At 37.4% G+C, this 19,063-nt stretch overlaps 1 protein-coding gene across 4 annotated transcripts in view; it reads left to right on the plus strand.

The window, feature by feature from the left end:
- KLF8 (KLF transcription factor 8) overlaps positions 1 to 19,063 on the plus strand; it is a 57,284-nt gene that overhangs the window by 16,908 nt on the left and 21,313 nt on the right. For 3 of the 4 annotated variants that reach the window (XM_055269455.2, XM_055269459.2, XM_055269457.2), the window contains 2 exons: positions 1,432 to 1,505; positions 16,369 to 16,933. In XM_055269455.2, coding sequence (XP_055125430.1) covers positions 1,432 to 1,505; positions 16,369 to 16,933 — 639 coding nt within the window. The remainder of the gene's footprint in view (positions 1 to 1,431; positions 1,506 to 16,368; positions 16,934 to 19,063) is intronic. The other variant, XM_055269458.2, reaches the window with a different exon arrangement.

Consider the following 19,063-nt stretch of genomic DNA (forward strand, 5'->3'; position numbering starts at 1 on the left):
ACTTCATAGTTAATTACACCTCAGGCATCTTTCATGCATAAATTCTCTAATTTTCTTTTGTTCTTTTCCACCCTTTTCCAATTTCTGTACTTGAGAAAACACATTCCCTCACTCTCCTTTTCTGTCATTGTCATCGAAAACCTTCAGAAATGTGATTAAACACCTACCATGTACCAGGCAATGTTCTAGGGCCTTGGAATACATTAGTGAAAAAAACAAAGATGAAGGTATCTGCCTGCAAGGAGCTCAGATTCTATTGGAAGTCAGTTTTCTTAATTCTGGCTTCTACTATTCTTATTACTTACTATAGTTCCTCCATTAACCTGTTAAAAGATAAACTTTAGACAAATTACACTTAACAGTTTAATCAAGCAAAGAATGATTCATGAATCAGGCAGCCCCCAGAAGAAATAATAGATTCAGAGCAACTCTGGGGCTGCCATGTAGTCAGATAATATTTATGGACAGAAAATGGAAGTGAGGTATAGAAACAGCTGGATTGGTTATATCTGAGTATTTGCCTTATTCACACACTTCAAGTTGTTGACTGCCTGTAATCGACTGAAACTCTGTGATTGACGCAATAGTAGATTACACTGTCTACACATCCAGTTAGGTTATGGTTCATTATGGATGGGGAAACCTTTAGGCTGAACTTGAAATATGTGAGGAGGAAGCTTTAAGCTAACCTTAATTTAACAAACCCCACCCCCAAGTTCCATGGAAGCCTTAGGGCTCTGCAGAGGATAGTCTGAAATCTTTTAATCATAGATGGACAAGTTGAGGCTTAGGAAAAAAAAAAAAAGGCCTTGCCAAAGTTTATGGGATGTGAGTGCCACACATCTAACTCCCAGAAAATCTGGTTGAGGAAGAAAGCTAGTAGGTGCTTCTAGTATGAATGACTGATGGTTTAAGGCAGCTGAATTAAGACACTAATTCCTTTTTATAAGAGGAAAAACTAAAGAGGAAAGAGAAAACTGCTTTTATTACCTCACCTGGCTTGTAGATTTAAGAGACGTAGACAGATAAAATACATCTCTAGAGAGATTTGGCCTTGATGTGTAAATAAGTTCACTGGGGTAAATATACATATAGGAGCTTGGAACTCCTTCAAGCAAGAACTAGACCAGGAAGGTAGAATACTGAAAACTGTAGCTATGCTGATGTTCCTATGAAGGCAGAGTATGTTGGTGAAATAGGAAGAAACAGATTGCCTGCATGCAATTTGGTGGAGGGGAGCAGCTAATATTATTGGGGAAAAGTTAGGGCCATCTTGATGAGTAAAATAAATCAGGTTTCAATGACTTATCAGTATCTAGTAAGTACTGAAAGATAAAGGTCATAGAACACACATAACATTAATGGCATACTTATGCATATAGTGGGTTAGATTTTATTCTGAAAGTTGTCTTTTCCTTTTCTCTTTTCCAGATATGGATAAACTCATAAACAACTTGGAGGTCCAACTTAATTCAGAAGGTGGCTCAATGCAGGTATTCAAGCAGGTCAGTTATCAGGAAAATAGGGTACTAATATTGGGCCATAATAGTATTGAATACCTGGTAGTGATTACAGAATTTAAACTCATTTTTCTTTCTATAACATGTTTGGGGATTGAGAAGAGGTGAAGGAAGACATATTTCTAGAAAGTATATGAATGCCTTGGTTTCATGTTCAGCTAGGGAGTAGATCTGGCCTAAAAGAAACAGCCTCTGGAATCAAGGCTATAAAGGCAAGAGTAGACATTTAGTAGACAATAGCAACTATTTATATAGCACTGTTTCATATTTCAGATAGGATGAAGATTAAATGCATTGTCTTATTTAATCTTCACCATAATCCTGTTGAACAGTGTATTAATTAGTATTCTCCAGGGAAACAGAACCAACAGGATATGTGTGTATGGTGTATGTGTGTGTATGCATATATGTACATGGAGAGAGAGAGATTTCAAGAAATTGGCTCATTAGATTGTGGAGGCATGGCAAGTCCAAAACCCCATCGGGGTAGGTCAGCAGGCTGGAGATTCAGAAGGAGTTACAGTTTGAGTCCAAAAGCAGATTGTGAGAAGAATTCTTTCTTGCTCTATGGAGGACAGTCTTTGTTTTACTAAGGCCTTCAACTGATTGGATGAGGACCACTCACATTATAGAGAGTAATGTGCCCTATTTAAAGTACAATGTTTTAAATGTTGGTCTCATCCAAAAAAATACCTTCACAGAAACATCTAGAATAATGTTTGACCAAATATCTGGGCACTGTAGCCCAGCCAAGTTGTCACATAAAATTAACCATCATTATTCTTAGTTTCCCCATTTGATGGAAAATAAAACTGGCCTTGAACACTCCAAGAATTAGGATTCAAAACAGGTTATCTAGATTTTATATCCCAGGGCTCTGTGCTAGATGTTGAAGTCCCATCTTTCTTGGGGTTGCAAATTCACTGCATGAGTGAAACTCAAATACAGTCAAAATTAACCTTGAAAATCTTTAAATCACCTATAGACTTGAGTATACAGTGTTGTATATACGATACTTGTCTATTTCTTTATTTAATTCATCAGATAAAGTAGGTTACATTTAGGAATCTTTTTGTTATAATTCCAACTTTTATTTTATTTTTTGAATTTTTAAATATTTATTTATTTATTTATTTTTTTGAGACGGAGTCTCGCTCTGTCACCCAGGATGGAGTGCAGTGGCGCAATCTCGGCTCACTGCATCCTCTGCCTTCCAGGTTCAAGCTATTCTTCTGCCTCAGCCTCCTGAGTAGCTGGGACTACAGGCACGCACCACCATGCCTGGCTAATTTTTGTATTTTTAGTGGAGACGGGGTTTCACCATATTAGCCAGGCTGGTCTCGAACTCCTGACCTCATGATCCGCCCACCTCGGCCTCCCAAAGTGCTGGGATTATAGGTGTGAGCCACCGTACCTGGCCTTATTTTTAATTTTTGTAGGTACATAGTAGGTGTATATATTTATGGGATACATTGAGATGTTTTCATACAGGCATGCAATGTGAAATAATCACATTATGGAGAATGGGGTATCCATCCCTGCAGCATTTATCCTTTGTGTTACAAACAATGCAACTACACTCTTTTAGATATTTTTAAGTGTACAATTAAGTTATTATTGACTCTAGTCACCCTATCGTGCTATCAAATAGTAGGTCTTATTTGTTATTTCCAACTTTTTTTTTTTTTGAGATGGAGTCTCTCTCTGTTGCTCAGGCTGGAGTACAGTGGTGGCTTCTCAGCTCACTGCAACCTCCGCCTCCCAGATTCAAGCAATTCTCTTGCCTCAGCCTCCTGAGTAGCTAGGACTACAGGTACACGCCACCACGCCCAGCTAATTTTTTGTATTTTTAGTAGAGACAGGGTTTCACCATGTTGGCCAGGCTGGTCTCAAAATCCTGACCTCGGGTGATCTGCCCATGTCGGCCTCCCAAAATGCTGGGGATTACAGGAGAGAGCTACTGCACCCAGACAATTTCTAACTATTTTTTCGTACACATTCACCACAACCACCTCCTCCTCAACACCCCACTGCCCTTCCCAGCCTCTGGTAACCATCCTTCTACTCTCTGTGTCCATGAGTTCAATGGTTTCAATTTTTAGATCCCACAAATAAATAAGAACATGTGATATTTGTCTTTCTATACCTGACTTATTTCACTGAACATAATAATCTCCAGTTCCATCCATGTTATTGCAAATGACAGGATCTCATTCTTTTTATGGCTGAATAGTACTCCGTTGTGTATCTGTACCACAGTTTCTTTATCCATTCATCTGTTGATGAATACTTAGGTTGCTTCCAAATCTTAGCTATTGTAAATAGTGCTGCAACAAACATGGAAGTGCAGATATCTCTTTGATATACTGATTTCCTTTCTTTTGGGTATATACCCAGCAGTGGGATTGCTGGATCATATAGTAGCTCAATTTTCAATTTTTTTGAGGAACCTCCAAACTGTTCTCCATAGCGGCTGTACTAATTTACATTCCCACCAACAGTGCACAAGTGTTTTCTTTTCTCCACATCCTCACCAGCATTTATTATTGCCTCTCTGTTGGATAAAAGCCATTTTAAATATCTCATTGTAGTTTTGATTTGCATTTCTCTGATGATCACCGATGTTGAGCACCTTTTCATATACCTGTTTGCCATTTGTATGTCTTCTTTTGAGAAATGTCTATTCAAATGTTTTACCCATTTTTAAATTGAATTATTAGACTTTTTTCTATTGAGTTGTTTGAGCTCATTATATATTCTGATGATTAATCTGTTGTCAGATGGGTAGTTTACAAGTATTTTCTCCCAATCTATGGGTTGTCTCTTCACTTTGTTGATTGAATCCTTTGCTTTGCAGAAGCTTTTTAGTTGATGTGATCCCATTTGTTCCTGTTTGCTTTGGTTACCTATGTTTGCGGGGTATTGGTCAAGAAATTTTTGCCCAGACCAATGTCCTGGAGATTTTCCCAAATATTTTCTGCAGCAGTTTCATAGTTTGAGGTCTTAGATTTAACTCTTTAATCCATTTTAATTTAATTTTTTTATATGGTTAGAGATAGGGTTCTGGTTTCATTGTTCTGCATATGGATATCCAGTTTTCCCAGCACCATTTATTGAAGAGACTGCACGTTCCCCAATGTATGTTCCTGGCACCTTTGTAAAAAATGAATTCTTTGTAGATGTATGGATTTATTTCTGGGTTCTCTATTTTGTTCCACTGCGCTATATGTTTGTTTTCATGCCAATACAATGCCATTTTGGTTACTATAGCTCTGTAGTATAACTTGAAGTGAGGTAATGTGATTCCTTCAGTTTTGTTATTTTTGCTTAGGATAACTGGCTATTCTTGGTATTTGTGGTTTGATATAAATTTTCGGATTTTGTTTTTCTGTTTTTGTAGATAATGTCTTTTTTTCTTTCTTTCTTTTTTTTTTTTTTTTTTTGAGATGTTGTCTCACTATGCTGCCCAGGCCGGAGTGCAGTGGCACAATCTCAGCTCATTGCAACCTTCACCTCCTGGCTTCCAGCAATTCTTGTGCCTCAGCCTCCCAAGTAGCAGGGACTATGGGCATGTGCCACCATAGCCCAGCTAGTTTTTTTTTTTTTTTTTTGGTAGAGATGGGGTTTCACCATGTTAACCAGACTGGTCCTGAACTCCTAACCTCAAGTGATCCACCCACCTCGGCCTCGCAAAGTGTTGAGATTACAGACATGAGCCCCTGCGCCCAGACAAGAATGTCATTGGTATTTTGATAGGGATTTTATTGAATCTGTATTGTGTTTTAGGTAGTATTGAAGCAGGCTATTTCCCTGACCCCTTTGTGGGTGGGAACTGGAGTGCACTGGTGCTGGACCTAGCTGGCGCTTTGGCACTAGCAGGGGCGAATTCCACTCACTTAAACCTGCTGTGTTCTACCCCTTGTGGGAGGGGAAGCACAGGTCAGTGGGTGCAGGAGCCGGGGTGAGTGCCTTTGGGCACTGGCAGGAGCAAAACTCTATGCGCACCCGGCAGCAGAGTCTGGGGGGGGCGGTGCCTGTGACCCCTGAAGCCCCAGAAGGAGTGTTACAGTGCCCTTTTAACTTTGCTGTCTGCAGATGGCTTAAGCATTAACAGCTCACCAGAGGGTCAGTGTGACAGCCTTTTGCACCCACACTCAAGTTCTTGTCTGGCATCCAGGAGGAATGAGGTTACACAATGAATCAAAGGTGGTTAATGTGGGGGATTTTATTGCTGATCAAAGTGGCTATCAGTGGGAGGCGGAGCTGAAAAGGGGATGGAGTGGGAAGGTAATCTTCCCCTGGATTCCAACTGTCCCCATCTGGACTCCTCTCCAAAGCTATGCCATCAAGCTGTCCCTCTGAAGTCAAGCCACTTCTCTCCAACATCCGACTATAATCAACGTTCAGCTGTTTCTCCTCTTTCTGCCAGCTGAGCCTGGGTTTTTATGGGCACAGGATAGGGGGCAGGGTCAGCCATGGGTGGTTTTGGAAAAGGCAACATTCAAGCAGGAAAACGGATATATAAGTTCTCATTTTGGACTGTGTTTCCAGGCTTCAGGGTGGGGCCCTCACCAGGGACCTGCCCACTTCTGCCTAGAATTTCCCTGCCTCCTGTCCCTGTCAGTATGGACATTTCAACAATATTGATTCTTCTAATCCATGAGTATAGAATATTTTTCCATTTTTTGATGTCCTCTTCAATTTCTTTCATCAGTGTTTTATAGTTTTCATTGTAGACATCTCCCACATCTTTGGTTAATTTGTAGGTATTTAATTTTATGTGTGGCTATTGTAAACAGGTTTACTTTTTTATTTCTTTTTCAGATTGTTCACTGTTGGCATAAAGATGCTACTGATTTGATTAGTTTGATTTTCTAAACTGCAACTTTGCTGAATTTGTTTATCCGTTCTAATAGTTTTTTCTGGAGTTTTTAGGTTTTTCCAAATATAGGATCATATCATCTGCAAACAAAAATAATTTGACTTCTTTTTTTCCAATTTGAATGCCCTTTATATCTTTCTCTTTTCTGATGGCTCTAGCCAGGACTTCCAATACTATGTGGAATAACAGTGTTGACAATGGGCATCCTTGACATGTGCCAGGTCTTAGAGGAAAGGCTTTCAGTTTTTCCCCATTCGATATGATACTAGCTGTGGGTCTGTTTTATATGGCTTTTATTATGCTGAGGTGTTCCTTGTATCCCCAGTTTTTTGAAGGGATGTTGAATTTTATCAAATGCTTTTTCAGCATCAGTTGAAATAATCATGGTTTTTAATCCTTCATTCTGTTGATATTATGTATCACATTGATTGATTTGTGTATGTTGAACTGTCTTTGCATCCAGGGATCCCACTTGGTCAGGATGAAGGATCTTTCTAATGTATTGTTGAATTCGGTTTACCAGTAGCTTGTTGAGGATTTTTGCAACAGTATTCATCAGAGATATTGGCCTGTAATTTTCTTTTTTTGATGTGTCTTTGTCTGGTTTCGGTATCAGGGTAATACTGGCCTTGTAGAATGAGTTTGGAAATAGTCCCTCCTCTATTTTTCAGAATAGTTTCAGTAGAATTGGTATGAGCTCTTCTTTAAATGTCTGATAGAATTCAGCTGTGAAGCCATCAGGTCCTGGGCTTTTCTTTACTAGAAGACTTTTTATTATGGCTTCAATCTCATTACTTGTTATTGGTCTGTTCATGTTTTGGATTTCATGGTTCAATTTTGGTAGGTTATATGTGTCTAGGAATTTGTCCATTTATTTCTAGATTTTTCAATTCATTGACGTATAATTGCTCATAGTGGCCACTAATGATCCTTTGAATTTCTGCAATATCAGTTGTAATGTCTCCTTTTTCATTTCTGATATTATTTATTTGGATCTTCTCTCTTTTTTTCTCATTAGCCTGGCTAAAGGTTTGTCAATTTTGTTTAACTTTTCAAAAACAACTTTTTGTTTCACTGATCTTTTGTATTATTTCAAATTCTTTTAATTCTCTCATCTTTGTTATTTCTTCTACTAATTTTGGGTTTGGTTTGCTCTTGCTTCTCTATTTTTTTCCAAAAGAATATGCAGGTATCATTGCTTTTCTAGGTCTTTAAGATGAATTATTAGATTGTCTATTTGAAGTTTTTTCTGTCTTCTGATGTAGGTACTTATAGCTATAAAACTTCCCTCTTATGACTGCTTTTGCTATATTCCATAGGTTTCGATATGTTGTTTTCCATTATCATTTGTTTCAAGAAATTTTTCAATTTTCTTCTTAATTTCTTCATTGACTCACTGGTCATTCAGGAGCAATTTTTGTTGTTGTTGTTGTTGTTTTTTGTTTGTTTGTTTGAGACGGAGTTTCACTGTTTTGTTGCCCAGGCTGGAGTGAAACGGTGTGATCTCAGCTCACTGCAACTTCTGCTTCCTGAGTTCAAGTGATTTTCCTGCCTCAGGCTCCCGAATAGCTGGGATTACAGGCATTCGCCACCACACCTGGCTAATTTTGTATTTTTAGTAGAGACGGGGTTTCTCCATGTTGGTCAGGCTGGTCTCGAACTCCCAACCTCAGGTGATCTGTCCACTTCGGCCTCCCAAAGTGCTGGGATTACAGGCGTGAGCCACTACGCCTGGCAGGAGCATATTTTTTAATTTCCCTAATTAAATTAAAGTTTAATAATATTATTAAACATTAATAAATTAATGTTTTATAACACTAGTGGTGTATGGTGTTTGTATAGTTTACTAAATTCCTCTTGTTATTAATTTCTAGTTTTATTCTGTTGTGGTCAGAGAAGATGCTTGATGTTATTTCGGGTTTTCTGAGTGTCTTAAGATGTGTTTTGTCACCTAACATATAGTCTGTCAGTGAGAACGATCCTTGTGCTGGGGAAAATCATGTGTATTCTTCAGCCATTGGATGAAATGTTCTGTAAATATATACCGGATCCATTTGGTCTATAGTGCAGATTAAGTCTGATGTTTCTTTGTTGAGTGTCTTCAACTTTTATTTTAGATTCAGGGGATACATGTGCAGGTTTGTTACATGGGTATATTGTGTGATGCCAAGGTTTGGGATATAGATGATCTTGTCACCATGGTAGTGAGCATAGTATTCAATGGTTTTTCAACCCTTGTTCTCCTCTCTCCCTCCTCCTTCTAGTAGTACCCAGTGTCTATTTTTGCCATCTTTATGTCCATGAGTAACCAATGTTTAACTCTCATAAATAAGAACATGCAGTATTTGGTTTTCTGTTCCTGCATTAATTCCTTTAGGAGAATAGCCTCTAGCTGTATCCATATTGCTGCAAAAGAAATGATTTTGTTCTTATTTATGTCTACATAGTATTCCATGGTATATCTTTACCACATTTTCTTGATCCATTCCACCATCGATGGGCGCCTACGTTGATTTCATGTCTTTGGTATTGTGAATAATGCTGTGATGAACATATAAGTGCAGGTATATTTTTGGTAGAATGATTTATTTTCTTTTGTATATATACCTAGTAATAAGATTGTTGGGTCAAATGGTAGTTCTGTATTAAGTTCCTTGAGAAATCTAGGGGTCAGTTTTAAAAATTGTTCTCAATCATTGTTTGGCCCATGGTGTATACATGAATTTGCTTAAGTTACATATGCATGTGGATGAGAATCCTTTGTACTGTTTTAATGATATTTAGCCCTATTTGATGTCCCATTTACCTTAATCGTAGCTTTTGCATTTAGGAATTATTAGCACATCAAAACCTGCTAATTGTTGGAAAACTTCTGCCTGTTGCTAGAGCTTACTGATAGTTAATACCAAGAGGAAGCTGAGTATAAGTAGTGTTAGACAAAAATCTATTGTACTTGTAATAAAAAATACTGTATGAAATGTTGTTGAGCATGCATAGCTACCTTTGTTGTTGTTGTTGTTATTGTTGTTGTTGTTTTGAGATGGAGTCTCGCTCTGTCACCCAGGCTTGAGTGCAGTGGCGTGATCTCGGTTCACTGCAAGCTCCGCCTCCTGTGTTCATGCCATTCTCCTGCTTCAGCCTCCCAATTAGCTGGGACCACAGGCGCCCGCCACCACACCCGGCTAATTTTGTTTTGTATTTTTAGTAGAGACAGGGTTTCACCGTGTTAGCCAGGATGGTCTCGATCTCCTGACCTCGTGATCTGCCCGCCTCAGCCTCCTAAAGTGCTGGGATTACAGGTGTGAGCCACCGCGCCTGGCCAAAGCTACCTTATTTTGAAATCTCATTGTACCTAAGTATAATTCTAGACATGTTTTTCTATGCATTCTTTAGGTATACTGAACTTCCAGAATTTGGAGGCACTTTGAAATTGGTTCAATGTGTAGAAAAGTCTGGATAGTAAGGGATCTAAGCACTTTTTTTGTTTGTTTCTTGGCATTTCCAGGATATCTTATTTTTAGAAAAGCTAGAGTGCTTGTGATACATGGCCACAGCACACTGGCCATGTCTCAGGTGACAAGGGCCAGGAGTTTGTGTTCTATAACTACACAATGCTGGCATCATTCTAGTGTGGAGAAGCCTCCTGGTTTGATTCATTATAGGATTTGTTTATGTCAAAAGTTAGGACTAGTGGATGGGTGTGTAGCTCAGGGCACACATGCTGCTCTCCCTTCTCTAAATTTCTGTATCAACATACCATACAGTGAAAGAGCACTTGGTTGTCACCTGCCCTTTATTTTTCGTTTCTGATTACTTCCTACAAGTGGGATGTCTTGGTCAAAATGTATGAGCAGTGTTAGGGTTAAATTTTATCATACATGTCTCTCCTTTACCCTAATTTAATATTGTTAATATTTGGCACATATTTTCACACAGCCTAATTCTCTCTCCCCCCCCCATTTTATTACTATTGTAAGTTATATCAAGAAACTTCACCCCTAAATTATCCTGCGTGCATCACCTACAAATAATGACATTGTCCTACATAATTACATCAGCACTGTCAGGCCCAAGAAAATGAACGATATTTCCTTGATACTATCTAATTGGCTCATACATTTCTTTTTTTGCCTTCTCTATTTTTAAAGCTGGGCTGCATTCTCAGGGTTCATACATTTCTGTGCCACTTTTCCCCACACTGGTTTTTCTACATGGATTGTGCCTCACCAAACTCTTTACTTTTCTTAGGGCTCAAATTCCAATTCTACCTCTTCCATGAAACATACACAGAAAACCCCAACTGTCACGAATCTCTAGTGAACTCATGCTCCTGGAACACCAAATTATCTGTATTAGTCACTAATGTGGTACCTGTTCTGTATTGTCAACTGCTTTATGTAAATATCTCTTGTCTCCCCAGTAATATTTTTTGTCTCCCAAACTTCAATTATTTACTTACCACTTTCACGATTTTTGCCACATCTTTGCTATCAATATTATTCACATACTTTAAAATTATTTAAATAAATAAATAAATCTATATTAGTTTTGTTCTAAGCTATCTGGAGAATTCTCAGTTTGATGTGAGGTATTGCCTTCCTAGAATTGCTGAAACAAACTACCACAAACTAGGTGGGTTAAAACAAGAGAAATGTGTTCTCTCACAGTTCTAGAGGCCAGAAATCTGAAATCAAGTTATTGTCAGGGTCATGCTGCCTCTGAAGGCTTTAGTGAAGAATCTTTTCCTTGCCTCTTCCAGCTTCTGGTACATATAGGTGTTCTTTGGCTTGTAGCCCCATCACTCCACTGTCAGCCTGCATCTTCACATTACCTTCTCCTCTGTGTCTCTGTGTGTTATTCCTCTGTATGTCTCTTATAAGGACACTAGTCATAGAATTTGGGGCCCACCCAGATAATCCAGCAGGATCTCTTCAAGATCTTTAATTACATCTACAAAGATACTTTTTCCAAAAAGACTCTGGGAATTGAGGTGTGGACAGGTGTTTTTGAGGGTCACCATTCATCCCACTACAATGTGTTATATATATTTTCCAATGTACGGTACAATAGAGTAAGCATAAATATTAAAATAAAATAACTTCATCCATGTATTACCCAAAAACAACCTTAGATTCTTTGAGAAACAAAAACTGATTTAGTATTTGTCACATTTTCTATAGTTTTGTGCTAGGTACTAAGCAAATACCTAGTGAACAAATATATGCATACATATACATATATACATACATTTGTACATTTATGATCTCATCTTGCCTGATTGTGGCTACTACTATCCCAATCTCTTAAAATTGCCGGGTTTGTTAGATTAAGTCTAGGTTTCTAATAATACTCATCTCCATCCACCTCTCCATTTTCTAATACCCAAACACATAATGCTGTTATTGGAAAAAGACTTAAGTTTTAGAAGGTTAAACAGACTTTTTGACCTAAACAATGAATGTGTACAATACATGTGTGCATATGTATCCAGGCATAAAACTAATTGTTTTAACCCAGAGCAAAGCTGGAAGGTACCTGTTTACCAAAACAGGTTTCCTCTTTCTGTTTGGGAGGAGCCTAGGCTTTATCGTGTTTCTATAACATCCCTTCCTCTCTTTCCACCTACTGTGCTGTCTATGGTATTTTTTTCTTCATTTCTAATCTTACATTACCACTTTCAAGCTCCACATCAGAGCTGTTTCAAATACATGAGAAATGGAAACTTTGTAACAGTTGATTCCACTGATTCTCAGGGCCTCTCTACCTATCTTAATCAAATGCTTAAATATTTGTGAAATTAACCAACTTTTCTCAGAGTTTATTTCTAGAATTGAGAGGGGTGTTTCCTAAGAACGAAAGGGTCTCATCTTTAGTAATATATGAATAAATAACTCTTTTTATATTTTTTTTTCTATTCAAATTGGCTTAAGGAAACCTGATAAGGATTCTGGGTATTTGAGGAGTAGCACTGTGGAAATTAAAGCTTGTCTTCAAACCACTCCTAAGTTTCTTTGTTTTCTTTCATGTACAACCTTCTTCATAGATTCAGAAATCCGGGAATTCAGGATAAAGTCTTAAAATAGCAAATGGGGAAAGTAGCTATTCTCTTTGATAGTGATTGACTAGAGAATACTTAAAAACTGAAGCCATCACACCACGCTAAAGATGAAGAAAGATTACTTTAAAAGAAAAATCTGATGACAGAACAATCCTCAGATGAGCTTTCAAAGCTGAAGTGATTATATTCAATGAAGCATGAAATAGGTACCCATCCCGAGTCATCTTGGTGAGGATTCTTAAAATCACCAAAATTCTAGGGACAAAAACTCACTCAATCAAGACTTGAAGGTCTTCTTCAGAACCTTCAAGCATAATATGCTATCTATAAAGATAAGGTAAAGCAAATAGTGTGTTGGTTTTTTTTTTAACCATAGGGAGGGTTATATTCAAAATACGGAATAAGTTAGACTGTATAACAATATTTTTATTAAAATTATTTTGATCATATTGAAAAAAGAATCCTCAGTGCACACAAACAAAACTTATTCACCCTGATAGTGTGTAGATATGGAATGCTTGTCTTTAAGCCACAAAGGAAGGAACAGTAAGGTCAACCTTGAGATCTACTTTTGAGAACAGTCTGTTTTCTCGAGAAAGCTTGCGTTCAGAAGACAATATTTACACCCAGAAAATACTTGCTACAAGATAGATTCACTTAGACATAAGAGGCATGCTTGGAAGTGATATGTACAGAAAAAAGTATGTGATGCTATGCTTTGAGGAAGTTACTATTAAGAAACTAAAACCCAAACAACTGCCCTTCCAACATTTCTCTCAAAGCCTTTTGATGGCAGGAGAGAAGTAATGATTGTAGCCCTGCTGCAGACAGGGTTTGGTTAAGAATTGGCAAACCACAAAATAGGTTTAGTCTATAAAAGGACAACTAATGATGGCCTGTTGGAGCAGGACCCTGTAACACTGTATCTCATCAAGGCAATAAGAATAGACTATCAGTTCTTCAGTTTCTCTGCTTTCATCAATCAAGTTCCATTTTAGATGTTCCTACGTAATGTTTTTCAATAAAATGTATACCTGCAGATCAAGTATCAGCTAAGCACAAGGCCTTGAGCTAGTAACATTGTTGTAGGCAGCACTCATCTCACTGAAATGGCATTTTTTTGGCAAAAGAGAGTAAAAGTTGCCAAAGTAGTGTTTATTTTATAGTTAGGGTTCAAAGCTTCAGCTTTTTCAGGTTTCTTAGTCCAAAAAGTCCCTAAAATTTAGCTAAATCTTTTCTTAATTTCAGTGGCAAGTTGTGTTTATTTTTACACCTGCACCCACAACTATATTCTTACAGAAAATGGTATTACAGTGAATTATTATTATTATTTTTTGCGACAAAGTCTCATTCTGTTGCCCAGGCTGGAGTGCAGTGACAATTCTCCTGCCTCAGCCTCCCGAGTAACTGGGACTACAGGTGCATGCTACCACACCTGGCTAATTTTTGCATTTTTAGTAGAGATGGGGTTTTACCATGTTGGCCAGGCTGGTCTGGAAATCCTGACCTCAAGTGATCCACCTGCCTTGGCCTCCCAAAGTGCTGGAATTACAGGCATGAGCCACCGTGCCTGCCCTACACTGAACCTCTTCTTATGCTTTCTATTGTAACTCTATTTCTCACTGTTATTGACAGCAGTGATAGACTATGGAAAGAGATAACATTTTTTCTTTTGAAGATTCCTTGGATTCTATCTTTTTAATCTGGGAATGGAGCTACTCAAGTGAAGAGATATGTGGGAAATGTAGGAAAAATAAGAGCTTAAGTTGATTTGGGGGATTCTGAGAACAGGGGAGTTTTATGTTCAGCAGAGCCAATCTTGACAACTTCCTCTCCTTGTCAACAGGATTCTACTCCCCCCTTATCTGGATGGGTCAAATCCACCCATGAGGGATGGGTTACATTCGCAGTATGTGAAACAGTGGGACAAATCACAGAAATCATGTCCTGGAGGATCAGATTGAAGCAATGTTTGGACCACAAACAAGGGCTGAGTTGGGATAGGGGCTTGCAAATCAAGAAACCAAGAGTGTTGTAGCATAAAAGAAGGGAAAAGAAGATGGCAGTCTGGCTAAATTCTGGAGACAAAGCACGGATGGGTTTTTGGTGCCGTTACTCATTCCCAGCCTGCTCTGAGTGTTGTTGTCATATGTTTTTGACACAGAGTCCTGCTCTGTCACCCAGACTGGGGTGCAGTGGTGTGATTATAGCTCACTGCAGCGCTCTGAAGGTTTTTAAAATAAAGTCAGAGCAAGAAGACACTGCCTCCCCTGCCACTTATTACTCCCTGAATTTAGACCCTTATTATCTCTCACTTAAATTTTAAAAAATCATAAGCATAACATAATTATCACACCTTAAAATTAACAATAATTCATTAATATTGTCTAATATCCAGTCAATATTCAAATATTTTTACATGTCTCATCGAGATTTTTCCACTTGCTTTCTTTTGAATGTCTTTGAATCTAGTTTTATTCCTCTTTCAATCAATCTTCATTAAGAAGCTAGTTAAATCTCACAGAAATAGTTCTTCCCTTGTTATTCCTGTCTTCCAAACAATTATCTTCTATCACCCAACCTTTCATTGAACTCTACCTTTCCTCATCTTCCAAATATACAAAACTAAAAGTGGTTATGTTTTATATAAAGGATGTATTCCTTAACATTTTTCATAATTTAAAACTCCCATAATTCAAGTATCATGCTGATAGATAATGGAGGCTTGTTTGTTTACTGGCTAAAGAGGTACCACTATCTCCAAAATCATCTTCAAGATCCAGAGTGTTGCTTGGCAGTGGCATACACAGTTCGTTATATCCTTGACCTTTGAATTCATGGAATTCTTAGAAAGTTTTTAATTAGGTTGAGGCTTTATTTCATATATTACATATAAAGTGCTCATTTATTAGTTTTAAAAAAATTTATTAGTTTTTTAAACTTATTTAAATTTATTATTGGTTTTTTAAACTAATAATAAATTTGTTAGTTTTTAAACCAATAACAAATTTATTAGTTTTTTAAACTAATTTATTTATTAGTTTTTAAACTAATTTATTTATTAGTTTTTTAAACTAATTTATTTATTAGTTTTTTAAACTAATTTATTTATTAGTTTTTTAAACTAATTTATTTGTTTTTTAAACTAATTTATTTATTGGTTTTTTAAACTAATTTATTTATTAGTTTAAATCATTTATGATCATTTAGATCATTTATTAGTTTTTTTAAAAATCCCAGAATTAAAAAGTTACAGAGTTCAATTTTGCATATAATACAACTAACTGTATTGCAGGTTTATTTCATAGTTTATTCTATAATTATACTGTCTGTTGTTATGGCTCTATAGGCAGGAATTATCTTTCTTATCTCTTATCTGCCTAGAAAATTTCTATTAATTTTCTGTGACTCATCTGAAATATCACCTCCTCCTTGAAGCCTTCCCTTTCTAGACAGAATGAGTCATTCCCTTTTGTTTTTCTAAAACGCCTTGCTTGTATACCTGTTACATTATTTATTATGGTATGATTTATAAACTATTCACATTATTCTATCATTATATTTAGTATATTAGTATGTACTTATTGGCTGTACTTTATTGATGTGTGCTGCCACTGAGCTTATAGTGGATGCTCAGAAAGTGTTGACTTTAAATAATTTTGCAAGATTATTGTGAAGGTTAAATGAAATAATTTTTAACAATTGCCTGATACAGTACCTGGTACTTACAGGTACTTAGTAAAGTTTCCCGTCTTTTTTTCTCTTTAGTTTACTCCTGCCTTATTTCTCCCAGCACCATGTATTCCTTCCATGTGAAATGAATAGAGATTTCTTTTTTACATTGCTTGCATGTCTCTTCAGGGTACTAACACTGACTTATGCATCTCCCATTTGTTTATTTATTTAAGGTCACTGCTTCTGTTCGGAACAGAGATCCCCCTGAGATAGAATACAGAAGTAATATGACTTCTCCAACACTCCTGGATGCCAACCCCATGGAGAACCCAGCACTGTTTAATGACATCAAGATTGAGCCCCCAGAAGAACTTTTGGCTAGTGATTTCAGCCTGCCCCAAGTGGAACCAGTTGACCTCTCCTTTCACAAGCCCAAGGCTCCTCTCCAGCCTGCTAGCATGCTACAAGCTCCAATACGTCCCCCCAAGCCACAGTCTTCTCCCCAGACCCTTGTGGTGTCCACGTCAACATCTGACATGAGCACTTCAGCAAACATTCCTACTGTTCTGACCCCAGGCTCTGTCCTGACCTCCTCTCAAAGCACTGGTGGCCAGCAGATCTTACATGTCATTCACACTATCCCCTCAGTCAGTCTACCAAATAAGATGGGTGGCCTGAAGACCATCCCAGTGGTAGTGCAGTCTCTGCCCATGGTGTATACTACTTTGCCTGCAGATGGGGGCCCTGCAGCCATTACAGTCCCACTCATTGGAGGAGATGGTAAAAATGCTGGATCAGGTAAGTAACAATATTGCCCCTTTCCTGGCCTTTCTGAATCTATTCCCTTTTTGAGTCATCATAACTCCTGTCTCTTTTCACTTCCTCCAATTATTCTTGCACACTGCTTCAAGAGTAATCTTTCAAAAGTACTGTTTTTTATCATGTCTTTTTAATGCTTAAGAATGACAGTGACTCTTGATTAGACCATGCTTCTCAAACAAGTATGCATATCTATCAGTGACATATCAAACAACTTCCTGGAACTTCCATATTATTTGATGTTAAATAATTTAAAGCATTTTATATTTAAAATATGATTATCTTGTATTACAAAATGCAAAATTTAAAAACCTGTTAAGATAAACCACATACTTCAAAAATAGTTGAAGCTTACTAAAGGCATCCACTGTTGGACTTTTCAGGAGAATGTGTTTATTTTATGCCATTCAGAATGCTTTGGTGGAAAAGTTGAGAACAATATTTCTATTTCAAACATACTTAGCCAGTATTAGCTCCTGCCTCTACCAATACTTTCCCTTTTCTCTTCCCTGCAAAAGAAGTAATTGAAATATTGTCATCTTCCCTGTATTCTTCCTCATTTGGCATCTATCACTTTCCATTTTACTTATTTATTTGCCTGTATCACAAGTGTCTAGGGATTATTCACAACTGAATTGTAAATTCCTGAAAAATAATACTCTATCTTAATTTTTTTATGTATGCCTCCAGAGAACTTAACACAGTGCTAGTAGTTGTCTTGCAACAGATAATTTGATGAACAAACAAACCTGAAAATTTGTCCAAGAGAGAATTCAAATGCTATAATCTTCCATTTTATTTTATTTTTAAAATAAGTTCAGAATTCAGAAAGGTATAAATTAAGTCTCTCTTCCACCACTATCCCCCAACCACTAGTTCTCCTCCCAGAGGTATATCTGTTTTAGTTTGTAATTAGGAGTGATCAAGGAAAATTATGTGGCCTCTAAAGCAGGCTGATAATGTTTTGCGTATCGGAAAGGCCAAGGGGTGGAAATGACTAGGAAGCAGATTTCAGCTTACTATAAAAGAGTATCTACCCTTGAAATTTGATGCCCTGTACTAAATGTAGGAGGCTGAAAAACAACATACTACTAAGCATCAAGTTGCTGAGACTTTGCACTGGTCTTCTGAATACAAATATTATCATTGACTAGTGGTTAATTGTGGTAATAATAAGTGTTCATAATCTTATTTTGAGATATGATATCCATTCCATATACGAAGGGAGAGCCAAACAAACAAACCAAAAAAAGGAAACAAACAAAAAAGGAAATAAAATTCCCCGTGTGAGAGTTTGCTCAGATAAAGGCAGTGGTAGCATCAAAGGATGGTTTGAAGGAGCTTTGAGTATTCCCCATAATATCATCAGTCCATCAGAGCCACTCTAAATAAACAGGATAAATTTTAAATGTGCTCAATGTGGTTCCAAGCTAAGGGCACTGGCCCAATGGTGTCTGTATCAGTTCGTTTTCATGCTGCTGATAAAGACATACTCGAGACTGGGAAGAAAAAGAGGTTTAATTGGACTTACAGTTCCACATGGCTGGGGAGGCCTCAGAATCATGGCGGGAGGCAAAAGGCACTTCTTACATGGTGGCAGCAAGAGAAAAGGAAGAAAGAATAGCGGAAACCCCTGATAAACCCATTAGATCTCATGAGACTTATTCATTATCATGAGAATAGCAGGGAAAACTGGCCCCCATGATTCAATTAACTCCCCCTGTGTCCCTCTCACAACATGTGGAAATTCTGAGAGATACAATTCAAGTTGAGATTTGGGTGGGGGCACAGCCAAACCACATCAGTATCCAAAATGGGGGGCTTACTAAACATTAGGGGGCATATATAAAACAATTGGAGTGCAAGAAGAAAGTATCAAAATTTGTATTTTCTTACCCTTAAAATTGACAGGCAATATTGTATGTTTTTATCATCTATAGCATGATGTTTTGAAGTACATATGCATTGTGGAGTGGTTAAATCTAGCTAAATAACAAATGCATTACCTCATTATCATTTTTGTGGTGAGAGCACTTAATATCCATTCTCTTTACAATTTTAATAAATAAAATGTATCATCATTAACTATACTTGCCTTGCTGTACAATA

The sequence above is a fragment of the Symphalangus syndactylus genome, chromosome X (genome assembly GCF_028878055.3).
Source record: "Symphalangus syndactylus isolate Jambi chromosome X, NHGRI_mSymSyn1-v2.1_pri, whole genome shotgun sequence".
NCBI classification, from domain to species: domain Eukaryota; kingdom Metazoa; phylum Chordata; class Mammalia; order Primates; family Hylobatidae; genus Symphalangus; species Symphalangus syndactylus.